Source organism: Megalobrama amblycephala, linkage group LG4 (genome assembly GCF_018812025.1).
Source record: "Megalobrama amblycephala isolate DHTTF-2021 linkage group LG4, ASM1881202v1, whole genome shotgun sequence".
NCBI lineage: Eukaryota > Metazoa > Chordata > Actinopteri > Cypriniformes > Xenocyprididae > Megalobrama > Megalobrama amblycephala.
Genome location: NC_063047.1, coordinates 40,424,682 through 40,445,812, shown reverse-complemented (window position 1 = coordinate 40,445,812; position 21,131 = coordinate 40,424,682). Strand labels below are relative to the sequence as shown.

Sequence of the window (21,131 nt, the reverse complement as noted above, 5' to 3'; positions counted from 1 at the left end):
GTGAAATTAAAAAATAATTAAATATCGTTATCGTGTTAATTACAGTTGTCGCAATATATACCGGTAACCGTAATATTTAAAATAAATAGTACACATTAGGGGTTTAACGACTTCAGATTTTTTTAAAGGTCCCGTTTTTCGTGGTTTTTTGAGGCTTTGATTGTGTTTATAGTGTACAATACAACATGTGTTCATGTTTCGCGTGTAAAAAAAAACAGTATTTTTCACATAATTTACTTGTTTGTCTGTATACCGCTGTTTCCACTGTCATAAAAACGGGCTGATGACTTCCTTGTTCTATGAAGTCCCTCCTTCAGAAATACGAAACGAGTTCTGATTGTGCCAGCGGTTCCTGTGTTGTGATTCGACAGCAGCTTAGCGAACCTTGCCCGGAAAGGTCACGCCTCTTACCATAACGTGGAGATGCACGCGCTCAGTGTTATTGTAAACATGTCTTTAATTTTACCCTAACAATTTGAGCCGGAATCAGACCCGGTGATTGGACTGCGGGATGAAAATAACAGCGTTTCGACGACATGGCGACAAACACACTCTACAAACGCAACTCTTGTGTATTCCTGTGGGCGGAGGTTAGTCAAAAAACTGTTTTAGTGACGTCATTAAATAAGGAAGTAGAGGGATGTAGTCCAAACTGGCCGTTCAATGTAGGCGACTTCTGTTAAATAAAATATCTCGCTTGGCATTGAACTTTGAGCTTTAAAATTTTACAGATTTTATTTATACTCTAACAACAACATTACACACTAACTAAAGTTTGAAACATGGGATCACGAAGAACGGGACCTTTAAAATCGACATTTATGTGATTAAAGTCAAGTCGACGTCGACTAGTTGATGATGACATCATTGATGAACAAATAAGTGGCTGTTCACACAGAACGCGCTTTTCCATTCTAATGCGCTACTTTTCCATTGTTTTTCTATGTAAACACGCTAGACAGACATGTATGTCTGTTGCACACGTCTTGCGTCTTTTGCAGCTTCTCACGCGTGATATGGAATTCTAAAAACACATTGCTCAAGTTCAAATCAGTTTGATTTTTTTAAAAATGCGTCCCGTGCCTTGCGTTTTTCAAAGCAAAAATACGTTCTGTGTGAACGAGCCCTAAGTCTGAACCTCAAGCTGAGGTTGCCTTGTGCATAGCTATGGCATATGATATGATTCTGCCCACAAATATTTCTCCTACATAACAGCTTATTTTTATCAGATCTTTTGTCTTTGTGTCGTTATATTTCTCACAGATTTCTGTTCATTCAATTTAGTTACTAAGAAATATCTGTTAGAACTTTTTAGTTTCTAAGCTATTTTATTGATCAGTGTTGACAATACATTTCTGCGCTACTGAATGATTCTGTGAGCGCACGCGATCTGCGCGCTACTGTCTTGTGTGTGTGTGTAATGTAGCAGCGCAGTTTAGAATGGCGATTAACTTACGTGTACAATGAGCTGTTTAAAACAAGCATTCATCCGAACAATATTCAGAATCCAGATAGTATAATCAAACATATTTTGTGGAGCGCTACTGGAGTATGCATTTATTTGTCAGAACTGTTGGATATGGTGCGTAAATGCAGACTCTATCCTGCTGCGCCCTCTATAGGCTATGACCAGCTACTAGTCGACGTCATGCTTAAAGTGTCACGGCAGAGCATTAAAGTTGACTAGTCGGTTAGTCGGTGCAATCCCTAGTACACGTAATCCAGCGCCAGTATCATCAACGTACAGTAGGTGGCGGTATTGCACCTTTTATAAAACAAAAGCATTCACAGTGCGCAGCTGCTATTGCCGCATAAAAGCATGTTGTCGGATATGACAGACAAGACACTCTACCCACACTCCAAGAAAGTTGGCTCGCCAGTGTGGAAGTTTTTGGGATTCTGCGAAAATGGCTCGTTAATCACCCCATTCTGCAGGACCTGCCAATCAACAGTAAGCACAAAAGGGGGCAATACCACCATCCTGTTCACCCACCTCCACCCCTGCTAGTTTGGCCCATAGGTTTGGCCTCTGTACAGAGAGTAAGTTGCCATTATTTTGCTAGTCTTGAAACGAGAAATGTTACAAAAACCCCTTAACCACTGACACCCTTCTGTGTTTTCATCACTTTTACAAAAGTGTGCTCATTCAGGTAAAAACGTATGCATTACTGTATGTTTAATTAAAATCTTTTATACCAAAAATAGGGAGATGTGAGCATTATGCACAGCTAAACTCTCACATGTAATTTGTTTCATTCATACTTGATGCCTGAGAATGCCCTTGTGCAGAGAGTCCACAACGAGACTCATGAGCAAAGACTTCATATATTTAGAAAGACGGTGCAATCGTATTACTATGGGTGCTTCTCAATACTCAAATTGATGCTTCCTCATTTCCTCGCTCCTCCGTCCTCCATGACCCAGAAAGCGATCGAACTCAGCCATCTTGAAGGACATCTCAATTCTCTAACTGTACCGTGAGGAGGTGAGGAGCGAGGAAGCTTCCTGAGGAGTCATGAGTGAGGATACACACCTTCCCTTGCATAATAAGGGGGCGGAGTTAAGACGAGAAAAAAGGTATTTAGAAAAGGAAAAGAGGATGTACAAATAAGAAATGAGAAGTTGACTTGTTGCCTCACTGCCCTGTCATGCAATGACATAGCAGGCAACGTTTGCACATTAAGGTACCTCACGCAACTGATTTCTGAGGCAGCCTAACGATTTAATGAAAGATAACAAAATGGAGAGCGCTTTGGTGACAACAAATTAAATATTTAATTACTACAGGACTAACTTCTCACTAGAAATGTCATCAAAAGTGGGGAAAATTGGTCAAAATTTACACTTTACACACCAACTGACCACCAACCTAAAATTTTAATTGCCATCATTATTTTTAGCTTAACAGTCAGGGAATGGATTGCGCAGGATTGTGGGATAGGATGTGTTAAAGGCAGCGAAGGATATGCACTGATCCCGCGTTCAGATGTAAACACTGAAGCTCTGCAACAAAAATACTCTGAAAATGACTCTGAAGTAAGAGCTAATTTAGTTCCCCCAAAAGGAGACACGCCAAAAAGCAGATACTTCCCCCATTAGTTCAAGGAACTACGAAAAGCCCCTATAGATTTTGACTGATTAAACATGAAGAGAATTAACACACCATTATGATAGTATATGGTTTATCTGTGTTCTTCAAACCATCTCGGGTATTTTCATAAGGATAATGTATATTTATTAAGCAAAGCCAATCTACACAGCCTTTATCACTGTAGCACGTCCTGATATTGCTGAGTTAGATGCGTTCCTGGGTCAACATATTTTGTTGATTCTGGAACAACATTCTAGTCTGAAAATTTAGTCTTAACTCTATTCCTACCCCTAAACCTAACCCTACCCATAAGTTATCCCAAAAATCAGAGGGAAATGATAGATGAATAACACTGATGTAGAAGCACCAATTCATGATTTTAAGCCTAAACTTTGACAAAATCTGTAAACTTGTCCCTCAAATCTGATTGGTTGATTTGAATGTTGTTCCAGGATCAACAAAAGTGTTGACCTAGGAACATGCTGAACTCAGCGATATCAGGTTATGCATCACTGTATATAATACTATAAAATTCTTTACTATATTCTCTACTATAAAAGTTCTTTTTAATTTCTATTTGACTTAGCATTTTTTTTTCTATAGATTTCAATTATCTCGATATATCGTTATCATGAATTCTTTTACAATAATTGTGTAGTGAAAAATCTGATATCATGACAGCCCTAGTGCATACTGAGCATTCAAGAAATCACAGTAGCTCTTTATAGGTATCAATGATGATGATTTGTCCATGATTCTTCAATTGTACTTTTAATTTTAAAAAAGTGTTAGTTCAATCATACCTGTAAATTCAGAGAACGACGTGTAGGGTTTCAGATTGAATCTCTTGCGATACTCATTGAAGGGCTGAAATCGAAGCTCCCTCGATTCAAGGATGACCCCCTCAGCTACTTTGCACACCACTGGGTGAATATTATGACCACCTCCAATCTATTCCAACAGATTTATGATAGAAAATACAAAATAAGCCACCTATACCATAATTAAATATATATATATATGTGTGTGTGTGTGTGTACACATATAGTACATACATACATACAGTACCTGTCAAAACAAATTTTTTTTTTTGTTTGTTTTCGTTGTTTTTAAAACAAGTCTCTTATGCTCAACAAAACTGCATTTATTTAATCAAAAATACAGTAAAACAGTAATACTGTGGAAATATTATTACAAATCAAAAGAAAAGAAATTTTATTTTAATATATTTTAAAATGTAAATTATTTCTGTGATGACAAAACTGAAATTTCAGCACCATTATTCCAGTCTTCAGTGTCACATGATCCTTCATAAATCATTCTAATGGTGGAGAAACCTTTCTTATTATCAATGTTGAAAACAGTGTTGCTGCTTAACATTTTTTGGTGACAATTTTTTCAGGATTCTTTGATGAATAGAAAGTTCAGCGAACAGCATTGATTTTCATTTATTAATTTGAATGAATTAATTTATTAAATAGGAATCTTTTGTTACATTATATTTGTCTTCACTGTCACTTTTGGTCAATTTAATGCATCCATGAAAAAGTATTAATTTATCTCTCTTTTTTTAAATCTTACCACAAATGTTGGAATGTTTTCCACAAAAATGTTAAATTGCAAAAACTTTTCAACATTGATGATAATAATAGATGTTTTTTCAGCATATCAGCAAATCAGAATATTAGAATGATTTCTGAAGGATCATGTGACACTGAAGACTGGAGTAATGATGCTGAAAATTCAACTTAGCCATCACAGGCTACAAGTTACATTTTTATATAATATTACAATATTACTGTTCTTACTGTAATTTTGATTAAATAAACATCTAGTTCTGGCATGAAACAATCTGGCTGATAGGTAGCGATCACATAATTATCTACATAGTGCAGTTGATTGGTTGCTGTTACATCAGTGGACAAGGAGCTGCGGCTCACAATTTAAACAAATACCGGTAGTGTTTCCGTTACTGAAGCAGTATGCAGCACACTTTCAGAAACCCTCCACCTACGGGGTTATTTCATGTATGCTATATGTGCAGCAGCAGCAGCATGTCTTACATGCTCACAGTCACAGCACATGTCTGTGAATGTATTGGCATATCAAGTCTATGTACTTGCTCTGAGGCAGCAGCAGCGTAGCAGATCTATTTTACCAAGACTAAACACATTAACATTGTCATATTCATTACCATGCTAATCTCTATTACCATGTCAATCTCTCCAAGAGTTGTCACGCCAGAAAAGCAGCCACAGTAAGCATAAGACACATCATTCAAACATAACAAATTGCAATGTTTCCAAACTTTTGACAGGTACTGTGTGAATTTTGTGATGTGGAATTAAGTGTTTCCCATTTATCAACACCACTTCAGGTTCTGCAGAGCTTTTGTTGAAATTCTGCAGGCACATAATTCGTGTGATCCTACTCCTAGGCCTGATTATGCTATAATATAAAAGGCTTACTGTTTTTCGAACAGAAATCACACTGTCAATCAGTTTCTCAGAAACATACCCCATCAGATTACACCATATATATATATATATACACATTGCAAATGTTTCTGTCTAAAATTCTTCCATGTCTCTGCAATAAAACACTTTTCAAGACAAGACATTTTTCAATAGATGAGGGTGGTAAACTCGTTGGAAATTACCCTTGGAATGACAAAAACAGACCAAACACAACCCAAGGTTCATTGCACCTCATTATGAAACAGTGTTTCTTTTTTTTCTCTTTTAGAACAGATGTTAAAGTGATTAAGTTCTCCCCCACGACCCTCAAAGTGCCCTTACCTGTCCTGCTGGTTGGGTCGAGAAGGCCTCAACCAACTTCTCCACCCCGTAGTGGGTGAGGATAGAGGTGTTGAATATGAACTGAGGGTACTGAATCTCTTTTCCATCGATGTGGAAGCTGTCAGGCATGAGTGGGTGCCAGTGGTAAAGCTGATTGAACTCCACAGCAATGCGGTTCTGGTACTGGAACTGTGAGGTGAACAGCAGCGTGGGATCAAACCGGAGCTTCAGCAGGTAACCGCTCAGATGCTGCACATAGTCCTCGATCACAATATGAATGGTCTCGCCTTGAGTTCATTGAGTCAAAATTTTACAATAAATTAGTAAACACTGACAAAGTGTACCACAATGGAAAACTGAGCACTTTAGAAAAACCTACAGTTGATGGAATAGCACAGAAGATATTCAGTGTTTCAAGGAAATTACCATATAATAGATCTGAATAATATAATATAATAATACACATATTAGAATAGCACTTGAATTAGATAACAGGGTTGGGGGAAATTCATCATTCATGAATTCTCTTTCAACAATAAAAGAAAAAAGGTTATGGCAAGTTATAATTATACTGAAATATCATATGGAAAAAAGAATAAAATCTCTTGTATAAAAACAAGAATGCATAAAAAATATTAAATACATTATTATTCGTATTTGATTCATTATAATTCTTCTTGCTAATGCAAATTTTAATTACAGTTCTACATCCTAATTCAATTAATTTAAATTCAATTCAAGTTCAGGAATGGAACATTCTAAATGGTACAGAGCCAATTCTCTCAACATAATTAGTGTTATATGGTTCTGAGGAAATCTTTACCTATAATAATGAGCCTGGCGGTCTGAAACAGCTGCTCATCCCCCCAGGTCGGATGTTCTTGTTTCAGGATATCACACACACGGTTGTGCTCACGCAGCCACAAGGTGGCATACATACTGAGACCCGGTAGAAGTCCAAACACTTCTTGCCCGATGGCCAACTGCTGCTCCGGAGGGACAGACGGGGGGTAACTCATTTTGACCTGTGCATCTTGCACGGTGGGGGGGTAAATCTCACCACTGACAACCTACATCAGAGCCGAACAGAATAATGATGGTAAAACACAGAGCTGCGAACATGTCTCTTATTTCTTAACAAAACCAGTTCTTTTAAACTTTCTATTCATCAAAGCATCCCAAAAGAAAGTATCATGGTTTCCACAAAAACATTAAGCAGCACAACTGTTTTCAACAATGATAATAATAAGAAACATGAGCAGCAAAATCAAACTAGATTCTAATGGATCATGTGAAACTAAAGACTGGAGTAATTCAGTTTTTCCATCACATGAACAAAAAAAAAACACATTAAAATATTGTAAACTAGAAAGCAGTTATTTTAAATTCTAATAATACTGAAATATTATAATTTTCAATGTATTTTTGATTGAAGCCTCGGTGAGCATCAGAGACTTTTACCAAAAACCTTGTACTGACTTCAAACCTTTGAACAGTATACAAAAAGTGTCCTGAAATCTCTTTAAAAGTTGTTTTAATTTGTGAACTATATAACTAACCAAGCACACTAAATATTTACTGCTACTAGGCTAAAACGTGTGTGATATCTTAAATTACATCACTGAGGCTTAACAAAAAACACATGTTTAAACTATAATCACACCCACACTATGAGGTTATGCACATTCAAAAGGAAATACTTGCACACAGCTGTGAAATGGAGCAACTGAAAATGCACAGGATCTCATTCATTAAACACAAGCAGAATGAATATGTATATATAATTTGTAAAACATGTAAATATGATTGAATGTAAATTGTTGTTTTATGGTAGAAGAATGGTGAAAGTGAGACTATTAGGTAGTAATTTGAATCTGAGAGACCCTCTGTAATGTGAAGGAACAGAAAACGTATATATATCAAATGATTCTGCTTGTGTTTCATGAATGAGCGATAAACGGAATGACATTTTCTTAGAGACATGCTCAGCCTAGCATGACTGATGACTCCACAGCATGCCTGGCGTAAACAGTACCTGGTACTTCAATTTTCCATCTTTGTGCAGTCTGAGATCCAGCTGGCGATCAAGAGAATCTCCATAAATGTGTCCGGCATCCACCTAGTTTTCAATATGCAATCAGAAAATGTTTTTTTTTTTTTTAATACAGACACCCAAGCTAATACAGTACAAAACAGTTATTTTTAGTTTTCACTGCATACAACGATTCAAACACACAATCATAAATTAATTTCCTTCTCCCCTTAAAATAAAAATGTACAAAAACGAGGTAACAAGGCTGCATATAGCCTATACTGAAATAAAAACATAAACCTATAGTATGCTTGTGTGCTGACAATGAGATAACATTTTTTACCCTCCCCCCAGTCGTTCCAACATTATATGTAACGTGAATGTGGATGTGGTTAATTAAGTTATTTCTCTTCTTCTTAACAGACATCTTATAGTCTGTCTTTCAGTAACATGAAGAAAAAAAGAGCTATCCAACAATTTATTTGATAAGTTTATTAGGAGATATGTTTAATTTTAAAAATTGTGACTCACCCCGTGACCCAGACCTTTTGTGAACCCAAGTCCCACACGGTTGTGAGTCTTGAAAAACTGGTGGGTGAAGTGCTGAGCGAAAAAGGCGAACATTAAATTTGTTCCCTGAGGGTCTGGTCTGAAATTCCGTCTTAACATGAACTTCTCAACAAGAAGCTTGGGGTCTGGAAGCGTCATTTTTCCTGAGAGACACATTGAATGATTTTACTACAGCCTCAGAAGACAAAGGTATTTCCGACTTTGGTATACCGGTATGCTTGCCTTGGAGCATTTTAATATTGCTTCTTATGAGGAAAAATTAATTTTCAGATCATTTCAGAGGGAAGAGGCCACACTGATCTGGAGTAGACTTGCATGACCAGAGTCTCTTACCTTTGGTTCCCATTGGTGTGGGGCAGTCCTGAGGGACTGGTGGCAGAATCCTTGTGTAGTAGGTGATGTTGGAATATGCCTCCCAGTTCAAGTAGTCATATTTGGAATTGTATGTCGGGGGACTTGGGATTAAGTTGGCTCTTACTGTGAAGGGAGCGTATATTCAAAAACACCATAAGACAAAATGATACCAAGAAAAACACAAAACTAGTGATAGAATGAAACAGGCCAGGCTGTTTAAATTCAGCAATTATGCATATACATTGTATTTTCTATTATCGCATACATACACGTACATCGGCTTGGCATTGCAGTTGACCACTACACAAACCTTTTCCTACTGTTTAATGGTTATTTTCTCTGTTTGAAGGCCAACAACCTGGTTTTTACTCACTATCTGGACTACACAAATATTTATGTTATAGAATTCTTGTACATTTTCCTTCCCATCTAAGGGTGTAGAGCCAAAAGATTTCAAACAAACGATTAGCAACATACAAATCTAGCAAAAATATTACAATATTAATAGTAAATATTATTTAAACAATCCAACAGAACAATTCAAAACAATTTCTCTCTGTGATGGCCATAACTCAAATCCACTTTCTGTTTGACGCAGGAGTGTGTGCATGTGTGTGTAAATTAGTCTCTAAATTAACGGTATTTATGCTTAATAAAACATGTGACTCGACTCCAGTAGGTTGTGTAGGTCTAACAAAAACACTGTCAATGTGTGTGTGAGTTTGTGTGTCTAAGTGAATATTCTCAGAGTATATTAGTCAGAGTAACAATGGTGACAAATGAATGTTGTTAACTGTGGAGTACTTACTTGGTAGGCCCAGAGAGTGCATAGGGCACATTTTACCCACACTAAAAGAAACTGTTCTTAGTTGTATGTAAGTGGATAGTTGTAACACTTTTTAAGATGTGTTAACTCACCCCACCCACCCACCCACCCCATGTGTTAACTCACCCTCACCCCACCCCGTCAGCCATTTTTAGCAAGCCGTTTTAGCATAATGGTTTGAAATTAGCAGGTTAAAAATGCATCACATTTACTACAGAAACTACAATTTAATCCCTGATTGGTGGAATTGGTGGTGTTAGAACTCTCCCCATGTTACAACCAGACATGGTCTCCTCTACTTTTACAGGTATGTTTAAAATCACCATCCTTTCATCCCATATTAAAACATTATATGGCTTTGGAGAGACATTATAAGGAAATAACATGATTTTTACTTTTTGTGATAAATGGTTTCTTTCATTTCCTATTCCCTTCTTTTTATATTTCATATTTTACTTTTTCAACTCACTGGATTGAAAAAGCCAAAGTGATATAAAAAGCCAATCCATCTAAGAATTAAATTAGAAAAGATTGGCACATGCAGATTTTATAAAGAAAAAACAGATAAGCTAAGAATGTAATTTTTGACCAAAACTACAGTATATTTTATTTAGTACTTAGATTAAACTGTAGTTTCTCAGGCAAATGTGATGCAATTTAACCAGCTAATTTCAAACCATTATGCTAATACAGCTAGCTAAACAATGGCTGGCAGGGTTGGGGTGAGTTAACACATCTTTAAAAATTGTTACATCCCCTTCAATACAACTAAGAACTGTTTATTTTTAATAATTTTACAGAATGGCTAGACAGTGAGAGAAAAAAACAACAGACAGATAGAGGTGTGCCTGCCAGTGTTTTAAAAGGAACTGATGAGATTTAGCAAGATCAGCGGTGAAGAAAATGTTGAAAGCCAGTGGTGAGGATTCTTAGACCTCAAACTCAAAGCCAAAGGAAATGTGGGTAAAATATGCCCTGTGGACTCTCTGGGCTTACCAAGCCTGCAATCCACGGTAACAACATTCATTTGTCACCATTGTTACATTGTTGATTGAGAATATTCACACATACAGTGCCCTCCACAATTATTGGCACCTGTAGCATCTGAATAGGTCAAACACACAATTGCTCGACATCCTCCAACCCTTTACCCATGCCAGGCCCCGTAACCCGTAACGTCTGGCTTCCCCACTGAGCGCTATCACCATTTGCTCTTCACATCCACTTCAATGAAAGTGTGTTATCAGCAAAACACAGGTCACCAGAATCACTGGAGAAGTTAAATAGCTCGACTGTCTGGAGAAGTTAAATAGCTCTGAGCAGATCTGAGTTTAGTTCCTCTGGTTATTCTCTTTGTTCCTGTTGATACCATGTGAGGGCCAGGCCGGGCTGGTAGGCCTCCATTCACTTCAAGCCATGCGCAACTGCAGCGACCACAAAAGAGTCAAATTAACAGCGCAAAGTTTGTCTTCATTTTCTTCATTCAACGCAGAAGATATTGATTACAACTTCCATGCCAACGGACCAAACCATCAAGAATTTCTCCTATGCTAAGGCATTTGCAAGTATCGTTTGAACACTAAATGGCAATTTATTATTAAGATTGTGAACCCTTTGTGTTAAAGGTGCCCTAGATTCAAAATTTGAATTTACCTTGCCATAGTTGAATAACAAGAGTTCAGTACATGGAAAAGACATACATTGAGTTTCAAACTCCATTGCTTTCTCTTTCTTATGTAAATCTTATTTGTTTAAAAGACTTCCGGAAAACATGCGGATCACAACATAACACCGACTGTTACGTAACAGTCGGGGTGTACGCCCCAATATTTGTATATGCCAGCCCATGTTCCCAACATTATGAAAGGCATTAGACAAGGGCAGCCAGTTACGTCTGGATCTGCACAGATGAATCAACAGACTAGGTAAGCAAGCAAGAACAACAGCGAAAATGGCAGATGGAGCAATAATAACTGACATGATCCATGATAGCATGATATTTTTAGTGATATTTGTAAATTGTCTATCTAAATGTTTCGTTAGCATGTTGCTAATGTACTGTTAAATGAGGTTAAAGTTACCATTGTTTCTTACTGAATTCACGGAGGCAAGAGCCGTCGCTATTTTCATTTTTAAAGACTTGCAGTCTGTATAATTCATAAACACATCTTCATTCTTTATAAATCTCTCCAACAGTGTAGCATTAGCCGTTAGCCACAGAGTATATAGCCTCAAACTCATAGAGAATCAAATATAAACATCAAAATAAATACTTTACTCACGTAATTCGAAGCATGCATACGGCATGCATGACGAACATCTTGTAAAGATCCATTTGAGGGTTATATTAGCTGTGTGAACTTTGTAAATGTGCTGTAATATAATCGAGAGCTCGTGTGGCAGGGAGCACGTGAATTAAAGGGGCGGCGCGCTGAAAAAATCAGTGCATAGTTAATGATGCCTCAAAATAGGCAGTTAAAAAAATGTATTTAAAAAAATCTATGGGGTATTTTGAGCTGAAACTTCACAGACACATTCAGGGGACACCTTAAACTAATATTACATCTTGTGAAAAAGCATTTTTGGGCATCTTTAACAAAGGTGCTTCATAGTATTGAATCTGATGGTTCGTCCAGCAATTGTTAATTTACTCTTTCTATTGTTTCATTCCCCTGTTATGATACGGTTCAAATTCATTTTCCACTCTCTCACTGTGTGAATGGTATGTTTGTGTTTGTTAGTTTAGTTAAATAAAACTTGTGTGCACAGTTGAGTTGATTCTGGTCTGCTTATAAAACCAATATAAAACCTGATAACGATTCGATCACAGCTACGTGCTAAGAAAGCAATATTTTTCTGTGGCTACGGAAAAATATCCTTCTTGAAAAGTTGATAGACAATCAATACTGAATGTTCGCTGGCCGAACAGATTAATTGATTGCAATATTAATTCAGCTACATTAAGTTAATTTGATTAACTGATTCAAATATTTATAATTAATTATAACAAGTTATGTGTCACAGCTCCCTCATCTCCCGAACTCCATTTCCCATGATCCTCCTGTCTCCACACCTGCATTCACTTCCTCATGATCTCCCCATCATCACTCATCCCCTACACCTGGACTTCATCATCTGCACTCCTTTTATAATGGACTCACTCCCTTCACTCCCTGTCCGATCTTGATGTTGTTATAATGTGTATTGATTGTATGTTTTCGCCTTCGTTCAGTAAATACCCTTGTCTGTGGATTTCCGTGTATTGCCTTGTCTCTAATACACCAGCATGTAACATTATGATTAATTATTAATATTTCCCCTTTTGAGCTAAATAATTTGCTTACACACCCTTAGTAAATATGAGAAAAGGCGGCTGTGAAAATAAATCTGCATTGTCTGCATCTGCATCCTTTCATCGAAGTAAAACAATTGAAAGTGGGGGGAAACTCACATTATGAAATAAATGTTTTTCTCCAGTACATGTTGGCCACAATTATTGGCACCCCTAGAAATTCTTATGAGTACAATATCTCAGAAGTATATTCCCATTCATATTTACATTTTTTAGCACACCAGGGTGACTAGGAGCATGAAATTGTCCAGCCATGACTTCCTGTTCCACAGGAGTACAAATATGTGTACACACAAAGACTAAATTCCCTTAATCATTTATCACAATGAGAAAAACCAAAGAATGTAGTTCTGATGTGCAGCAAAAGATTGTTGAGCATCACAAAATAGAAAATGGCTGTAAGAAAAAAGCTAACACAATGAAAATCCTCATTTCCATTATCAGGGTAATAATTAAGAATTTCCAATCAACTAAAGATGTCACAAATCTGCCTGGAAGAGGACCTGTGTCTAAATTACCCTAATGCGCTGTGAGGAGGAAAGTTTGAGTGGACAAAGACTCTCCAAGGATCACAGCTGGAAAATTGCAGAGATTAATTGAGTCTTGAGTCTCAGAAAGCCTAAAAAAAATGATCAAACAGCACCTACATCCCCACAAGTTGTTTGGGAGGGTTTCAAGAAAAATCCTCTGCTCTCATCCAAAAACAAACTCCAGCATATTCAGTTGTCAGATAAGACTGGAACTTAAAAAGGAACCTGGTTCTATGGTCAGATGAAACTAAAAAAGAGCTTTTTGGCAGCAAACCCACCAGATGGGTTTGGTGCACACATGGATAAAAAATACCCCATGCCCACAGTTAAATATACTGCTGGATCTTTAATGTTGTGGGCCTATTTTTCTGCTGGAGGTCCTGAACATCTTGTTCAGATACATCATGGCATCATGGATTCTATCAAATACTAACAGATAAAAATCAAAACCTGACTGCTTCTGTTAGAAATCTTATAATGGGCCGTGATTGGATCTTCCATCGGGACAATGATCCAAAACATCAAAACCAACACAAAAATGTCTCACTGTGCACAAAATGAAGCTTCTGCCATGGCCATCCCAGTCCCTTGACCTGAACCCTAAAGAAAATGAGTGGAGTGAACTGAAGAGAAGAAGCACCAACATGGAGCTGGGAATCTGAAGGATCTGGAGAGATTCTGCATGAAGCAATGATCTCTGATATCTTGTCAGGTGTTCTCCAAACTCATCAGGCATTTTAGAAGAAGACTTAGAGCTGTTATCTTGGGAAATGGACATTGCAATGATTGGGTGCCAATAATTGTGGCCAACGTGAACTAGAGAAAAACATTTATTTCATAATGAGCTTTTCCCCCCATTTTCAATTGCTTTACCTCAATGATAGGTTTACTTTCAATGATAGGTCAATGATAGAAATTTGTGAATTTTTTGAATGAAATATCAAAAGGATAAACAATGCTGATTTATTTAAAAAAAAATCAATAATTAAAATAAAAAAAAAGCCAATAATTGTGGAGGGCACTGTAGATACACAAACATTGACAGTGATTTTTGTTAGACCTACATGTTCTTTACACAGGCACACTGGAGTCGGGTTGAGTTGAGAATAATGTTAAGAAAGTCTGTTCTAGTAAACTACTTTAGACACACATGCTGTTACATTTGGTTGCAGCATGAAAAAAAAAATTCAGGATTCATTTGAAATAGTCTTCACTTTTGTAAATGAAACAATATTCTCAGAAATCACTGTCTTGAACCATGAGAACAGAAAAACCATACATAGTAAGATGAGAACGGACCAAGAACTGAACCAAACACGGTATATATACAGATCAAATTAATCAACGGAATAAGACACAGTTGACATAACTAATCAAACAATGAGTAACAAGAAGACTAACCAGAAGTGGGAATAAGGAACAAAGGAAACAGAAAACAGAGCAAAACCAACTTAGAGTAAAACTCAAACAGAAAAAACAAGACACATCCCTGACACATGCACACACTCCTGCATCAAACAGAAAGTGGATTTCAGTTCTGGTCAGTCACAGAAGAGTTTTTTCACACTGCGCCTAAGGCTGGGTTATCGTTGTTCTAAACACAGCTTTTAACCCCGGGTAAAGGAACGTTTCACACTTGTAATTCAGAAATGGGGTTAGCACCGTTTTTTACCCGGAGAAGGGTTAGCATGGATTTTGTGGTGTTAACCCCACATTGAGGTGCCAAACTTGTACAGTGTGAAATGATGTGGTGTTAGAATGTTACAGCTAGACGTTCAGCAACAGACAACCAATCACACACTCATATTTACGTGCTTCGGACAGTCACAGAAACACTGTGCTGTTGCAAATTAATATTACAATCAATTAATCTGTTCGGCCAGTGAACACTCAGTATTGATCGTCTATAAACTTCTTCAGAAAGGATATTTATCCGTGGCCACAGAGAAAATAACTCTTTCTTACGTAGCTGTGATCAAATCAGTGTCGTTATCAGTGACATTGGTTTCTAAGCAGATCAGAATCAACTCGCAAGAATGTGCACACAAGTTTTATTTAACTAAATCACGAACACATAGCTAGACTAAAACAAACATACAATTCACACATACATAGGAAATGAGAGAGTGGAAATGAATTTGAACCGTATCATAACAGGGGAAGCTGTGAAAGAAGTAAATTAACAAGCTGGACGAACCATCAGTTTCAATACTATAAAGCAACTTTGTTAACAAAGAGGTTCACAATCTTAATACTAAATCAATAGAGAACAAACATTTGTTTATGTTGCTAAGACAGACGCAGCAACATACACACTCAGTGGTGCGTCGATACTTATGTAATGCAGTCAGCTGAAATTTAACAACGGCTTCGAATACAGCTCAACCAATCAGAATCAAGGGTTGGAACTATCCGTTTTATAATTGATATTAAACACTACCTAGATGGGCTACAATATCAAGAAGTATCATCACATGCATTTATAACACTTCATTTAGACAAAGTTGTCAATGAATTAGTGGCAAAGAATCCATTTTTATAGACTGAATGTATGATTCTAGAGGCCTGTGCTTTCCTGATAAAACACTGCCTCCCAAGTGTCTTTGAAGTGAGTGTGTTTGAAAGGGTGATAGAGCTCAGTGGGGGGCAGACCTTATGGAGTCTGCATGCTGTGACAATTGACTTTTACATTGTGTGTTTGATCACTCCAGACACTACAGTGCATTGTATATAAACAGTAAATTCAGGAAAAATGTCAAATGCTGACAGAAAACTCCGAAATTTGAGTGAAGAAGAGACATTATTTTCATTCTTCATATCATTCTTACATTTATAGTCTGAAATGTCCATTCAGTATAAACTTGATAGTACAGATAGTACAGTCGCCAATACGAGGATGCAATGTTAGAGCTTATATGTAATCAGGTCACATACTGCGTTAATTCAATGAATGACTGACACCACAAATATTCAAATAAGAATGTTAACCCAGGGTAATGTGAAACATCAGCTTATGAATACCCAGGATTAGTTGTTAACCCTGAATTATGAGCAGTGTGAAACATGAAGTAAGCAAGCCAGGACTCCGTTTACCAGGGGTAATGACCCAGGGTTAACTCTTTCAAGTGTGAAAAGCCCTAGAGAGAGAAACATTTTGGATTGTTCTTTTGCATTGTTACAATAAACTTTTTTGTGAAGCACACTGCATGGCGTGGCCTCTGTCTTTGCTTCTTTAGTTAAATTGTTACAATTTACCCAAGCATGTGTTGGGTGGATTGATATTCAAACTGAACTGAAAAACTGCAATACACTATCTATGGTACGTACTGCAACACTCTCATGGCGTACCGAACGTGCCACGCCCACAGCTGCCCCGCTGAGCCCTGGCTTATTGGATCTACATGACGTATACAGCGTTGTAGCCTAGCCACAGATAATTGCAATAAGTTCCGCGTTTTGTTACTTTCGATAAGAAACAATGTGTCTTTCAAATTCTGTCCATTTTATCATGTAATTCAAACAAAAACATGCCATTTTGACATTCTTTAATGTGGTGTGACAGATCACTGTATACAGGCGCCTCATTTCAAGCGAGTGAACACAATCATCTCTTCCTCTTTAAAAGTTATAAATATGAATTAACATCTGCAGGTATGTTGAAAGATATAGTGTTGTGTTTAATGCTCAATCAGTGTTTCAACTTCGCAAAGACGTCAATAAAACAACTTGTAAACAGTCACGTAGCATTTACCTCAGCCGAGTCCACTCCACAGCTTGTTAGTTCGCCAGAGAAATTAACTCTTTCGCTAAATACATGCACTATATTAGCCTATATATTCATTATATTTTACTTGTTAGTGATGTCTTGATTATTTAATGTATGTTTAAATAAATCTGCCATGAATGTTGACTTGTCCTATATTTAGTCATATCATCAGTTCTGTTATACATATATTATCTTCTCTTTTATGTCAAATGTCAAAATATACAAAAATTCATATTCAGATATTTTATAAGGACCCCCTGGCATTATATCAAGGACCACTAGGTGTCCATGGACCCCTGGTTGAGAAACACTGGTTTACAGCATTAGCAGAGATAATTTTTTTATCCTTAAGAAACTTTTTTTTTAATTCATTCAAAGACAGAGACACAATTTGTTCAGTAAACTACTGTTTAATTAAAAAAAAAAAAAAAACATTATTTTTTTTAGTTTTCTCCCTCTGATGTACCGAACCGAACTGTGACTTCAAAACTGAGGTACGTACCGAACCGTCAGTTTTGTGTACTGTTACATCCCTAGTTACAACCTACCCCAGTAGTGGTCACCATGTCTTTGACATCAGCTCATTAGGGGTGTCATATTGTTGCAGTTTTGAATTGGTGCCTTTTCTGGTAAACAAATGCGGGTATTGTATAAGTTTGAGCACTCTAGCTGAAAAATTCAGTGAGTTACAGATGCTGAAAAAAAGTGTTACAACCATACCTGGTCTCCCCCTATATATTTTGTATTTTGTTTTTTATTAGATAAAAATAAGGACCCACTTTATGTTAAGTGTCTTTAACTACTTTGTATTAACATTTAAATTAATGATTTGATATATTGCACTTATTGTGTACATGCATGTTTTTATGTTGTACTTATATTTTAAAGGGGTCCTTGATTATGATTTCACTTTTTTAACTATAGTTAGTGTGTAATGTTGCTGTTTGAGCATAAACAACATCTGCAAAGTTACGACGCTCAAAGTTCAATGCAAAGGGAGATATATTCTTATACAGAAATTGCTTTTTAAGGACTACAACAAACGGGTGGTAGAGAGTACAGTGAGCTTCTTCCCGCGTTGGTGACATCACAAACCCCAAAATTGACATAAACCCTGCCCCCGGGAACACGCAACAAAGGGGGTGAGGCCATGTTGGGCTGCTGGATGTACCATTGAACATAAGAGTCTCCATAGACTCTCTGCATCTAATTTTAATTATGAAGGACGGTAAAGTGTTATATATTTGCGCAAATCATTTTACACTGAACTGCTTCACAAACAAGGGTCAGTTCAACGCTGGATTTGCACAAAAGAATAATATTACGGTACATGCTAGTCGATGAGTTGAATCAGCTACATAAATTTATCTACTAACCATCCAGACATGTCCAGTTGCATTCTAAAAGATGTAACTTCTTTCTGAGTCTCTCCATCAGTGTCTAACTCCGGTTTGAACAATGTAAGGCTGAACACTGCTACTGATCATCATTTTGGCTGTGTGAGATTCTCCAGCTTTGTTGTTGTTGAGTATCTAAAGCGTGAGCTGTTAAAGCTCCACCCTCTTCTAGAAAGGGGTCCCGGAGTAGCAGCTCATTTGCATTTGAAAGGGACACATTTGACAAGCTATAATAAATTATCTATGGGGTATTTTGAGCTGAAACTTCACAGACACATTCTGGAGACACCAGAGACTTATATTATATCTTGTGAATAGGGGCATAATAGGTCCACTTTAAAAATACCTGCAAGTAATTATAGCTGTAATTAAGTTCAGTAAATACATCTACTGTACAATTACACTGTTGACCTCCCCTTACACCTTAACTCACCTTAAACCTAACCACACCATCAAACCTGTCTCTAACCTTACCCGTATTCCACTTTAATTGCAGTAAAAGTGTTTTGAAATACAACAAAAATTGAGCAACACCACTATTCAGGTAGACTTATTCTGAGTTATCATGCTCTTCAGTCCATTACACTTTGCTGGAACAATACCTCAGGGTATTCAGTAACTTGGCTCACACAAGGAAATCTTTTAGCCAACGGCAGTGTGAAGGACATGAGGAATTTGAGGGCCTCTTGCAGAGTACATGAGCATTGCCATGGCAACAGACGGCTGGACTCATTGAAATGAGTGCAGAAAGAAATGATAGCCTCCTCTGACCCTGGTGTATCTTGCCACCACATTTACATTACATAAAGTTTAAATGACTTTAATGTCTGTACAGGAAAAAAATTACAGAGCGCCAACTGGGAGGAAATGATAAAAAAAGGGGCTGTTACAGAATAGGGGCCACTCAAAACAGAGTAGTGACTGAGTAAATATGGGAAGGATACTGAGTTAAAGGAGACTCCCTTTACATGAAAAGCCGAACTCATTGAAACCCTGCCATTTACTCTGACAACAACTGTAGAGCACAATCACCCACATTAAGCACAATAATTTAGTCCTGCTCAGATACACCACCATCTGAATTACATCCAAGCCATTTAGATTATAGACAGTTTTGCCAGAACAAAGAACAGTTAACATCTAATCTACCAACCAAGACTTCAAGCAGAATTTCTGTCTAAACTATACATGTGTGGTCTAGAAGTTCTGTAGATACTCACTCAGCCAAAGACTTTAATGTCTGTGTGCTGATAAAACATTGATGTTTACACTCTGTTAGTGAACTTATTCTCCCCTTCCCCTTATTCACCTCTTCCCCATAAGACCAGCCTTAACAATATTTGCATTGGTACAGTGGTTGTGAAGGGCTGAGAAAAGTGAAAGTTGTATACAATTTAGGCTGCTCGGATACCATGATAAACAGAAATAATTTAATTCTGTCTTCATGTCAGCTCATGTCACTCAACATCCAGAAGGTAATGGTGTTTTTACCCAAAGCTCATTCAATTCACAACAGTGCACGCAACATGACCAGTTTCCTAAATTAGTTTGCAGAATGACATGGACATTTTGGATATTTAAAGGGATAGTTCACCCAAAAATGAAAATTTGATGTTTATCTGCTTACCCCCAGAGCATCCAAGATGTAGGTGTCTTTGTTTCTTCAGTAGAACACAAATGATGATTTTTAACTCCAACCGTTGCTGTCTGTCAGTCAAATAATGCTAGTGGATGGGAACTTCTACAATAAGGGTAAATAAAACTTGCTTAGACAAGTCCAAATTAAACCCTGCGGCTCGTGACGACACATTGATGTCCTAAGTCAAGAAACGATCGGTTTGTGCGAGAAACCGAACAGTATTTATATCATTTTTTACCTCTAATACACCACTATGTCCAACGGCATTCATCACTCAATTCGTTTGGTCTGATCGTGCTCTCACAACGGCAGTGATGTCTCGCGCATATACTTCAATGAGAGCGAGACATCACTGCCGCTGTCAGAGCGTGATCAGACCAAACGAATCAAGTGATGAATGCAGTTGGACATAGTGGTGTATTAGAGGTAAAAAATGATATAAATACTGTTCGGTTTCTCACACAAACCGATCGTTTCGTGTCTTAAGACATCAATGTGTCTTCACGAGCCGCAGGGTTTAATTTGGATTTGTCTGTCGTGTTTTATTTACTCTTATAGTCCAAGTTCCTGCTGACTTGCATTATACCACTGACAGACGGCAGCGGTTGCAGTTAAAAATCATAATTTGTGTTCTACTGAAGAAACAAATTTTCATTTTTGGGTGAACTATCCCTTTAAGGTAAGGTGTTAGTGTGGATGTGCAAAGCTACAGTGTATATTATAAGACATTCAAGTGCATTCAGTAGTTTGGTGCTAATATAAAAAGTTTACACATT

At 37.3% G+C, this 21,131-nt stretch overlaps 1 protein-coding gene across 1 annotated transcript in view; it reads right to left on the bottom strand.

The window, feature by feature from the left end:
- The window catches only part of ptgs1 (prostaglandin-endoperoxide synthase 1), a 33,804-nt gene that overhangs the window by 2,286 nt on the left and 10,387 nt on the right, over positions 1–21,131 (bottom strand). The window contains exons 5-10 of the mRNA XM_048189291.1: positions 8,825–8,968; positions 8,453–8,634; positions 7,925–8,008; positions 6,713–6,959; positions 5,890–6,176; positions 3,895–4,042 (exon numbers count right to left, since the gene is read on the bottom strand). Coding sequence (XP_048045248.1) covers positions 3,895–4,042; positions 5,890–6,176; positions 6,713–6,959; positions 7,925–8,008; positions 8,453–8,634; positions 8,825–8,968 — 1,092 coding nt within the window. The remainder of the gene's footprint in view (positions 1–3,894; positions 4,043–5,889; positions 6,177–6,712; positions 6,960–7,924; positions 8,009–8,452; positions 8,635–8,824; positions 8,969–21,131) is intronic.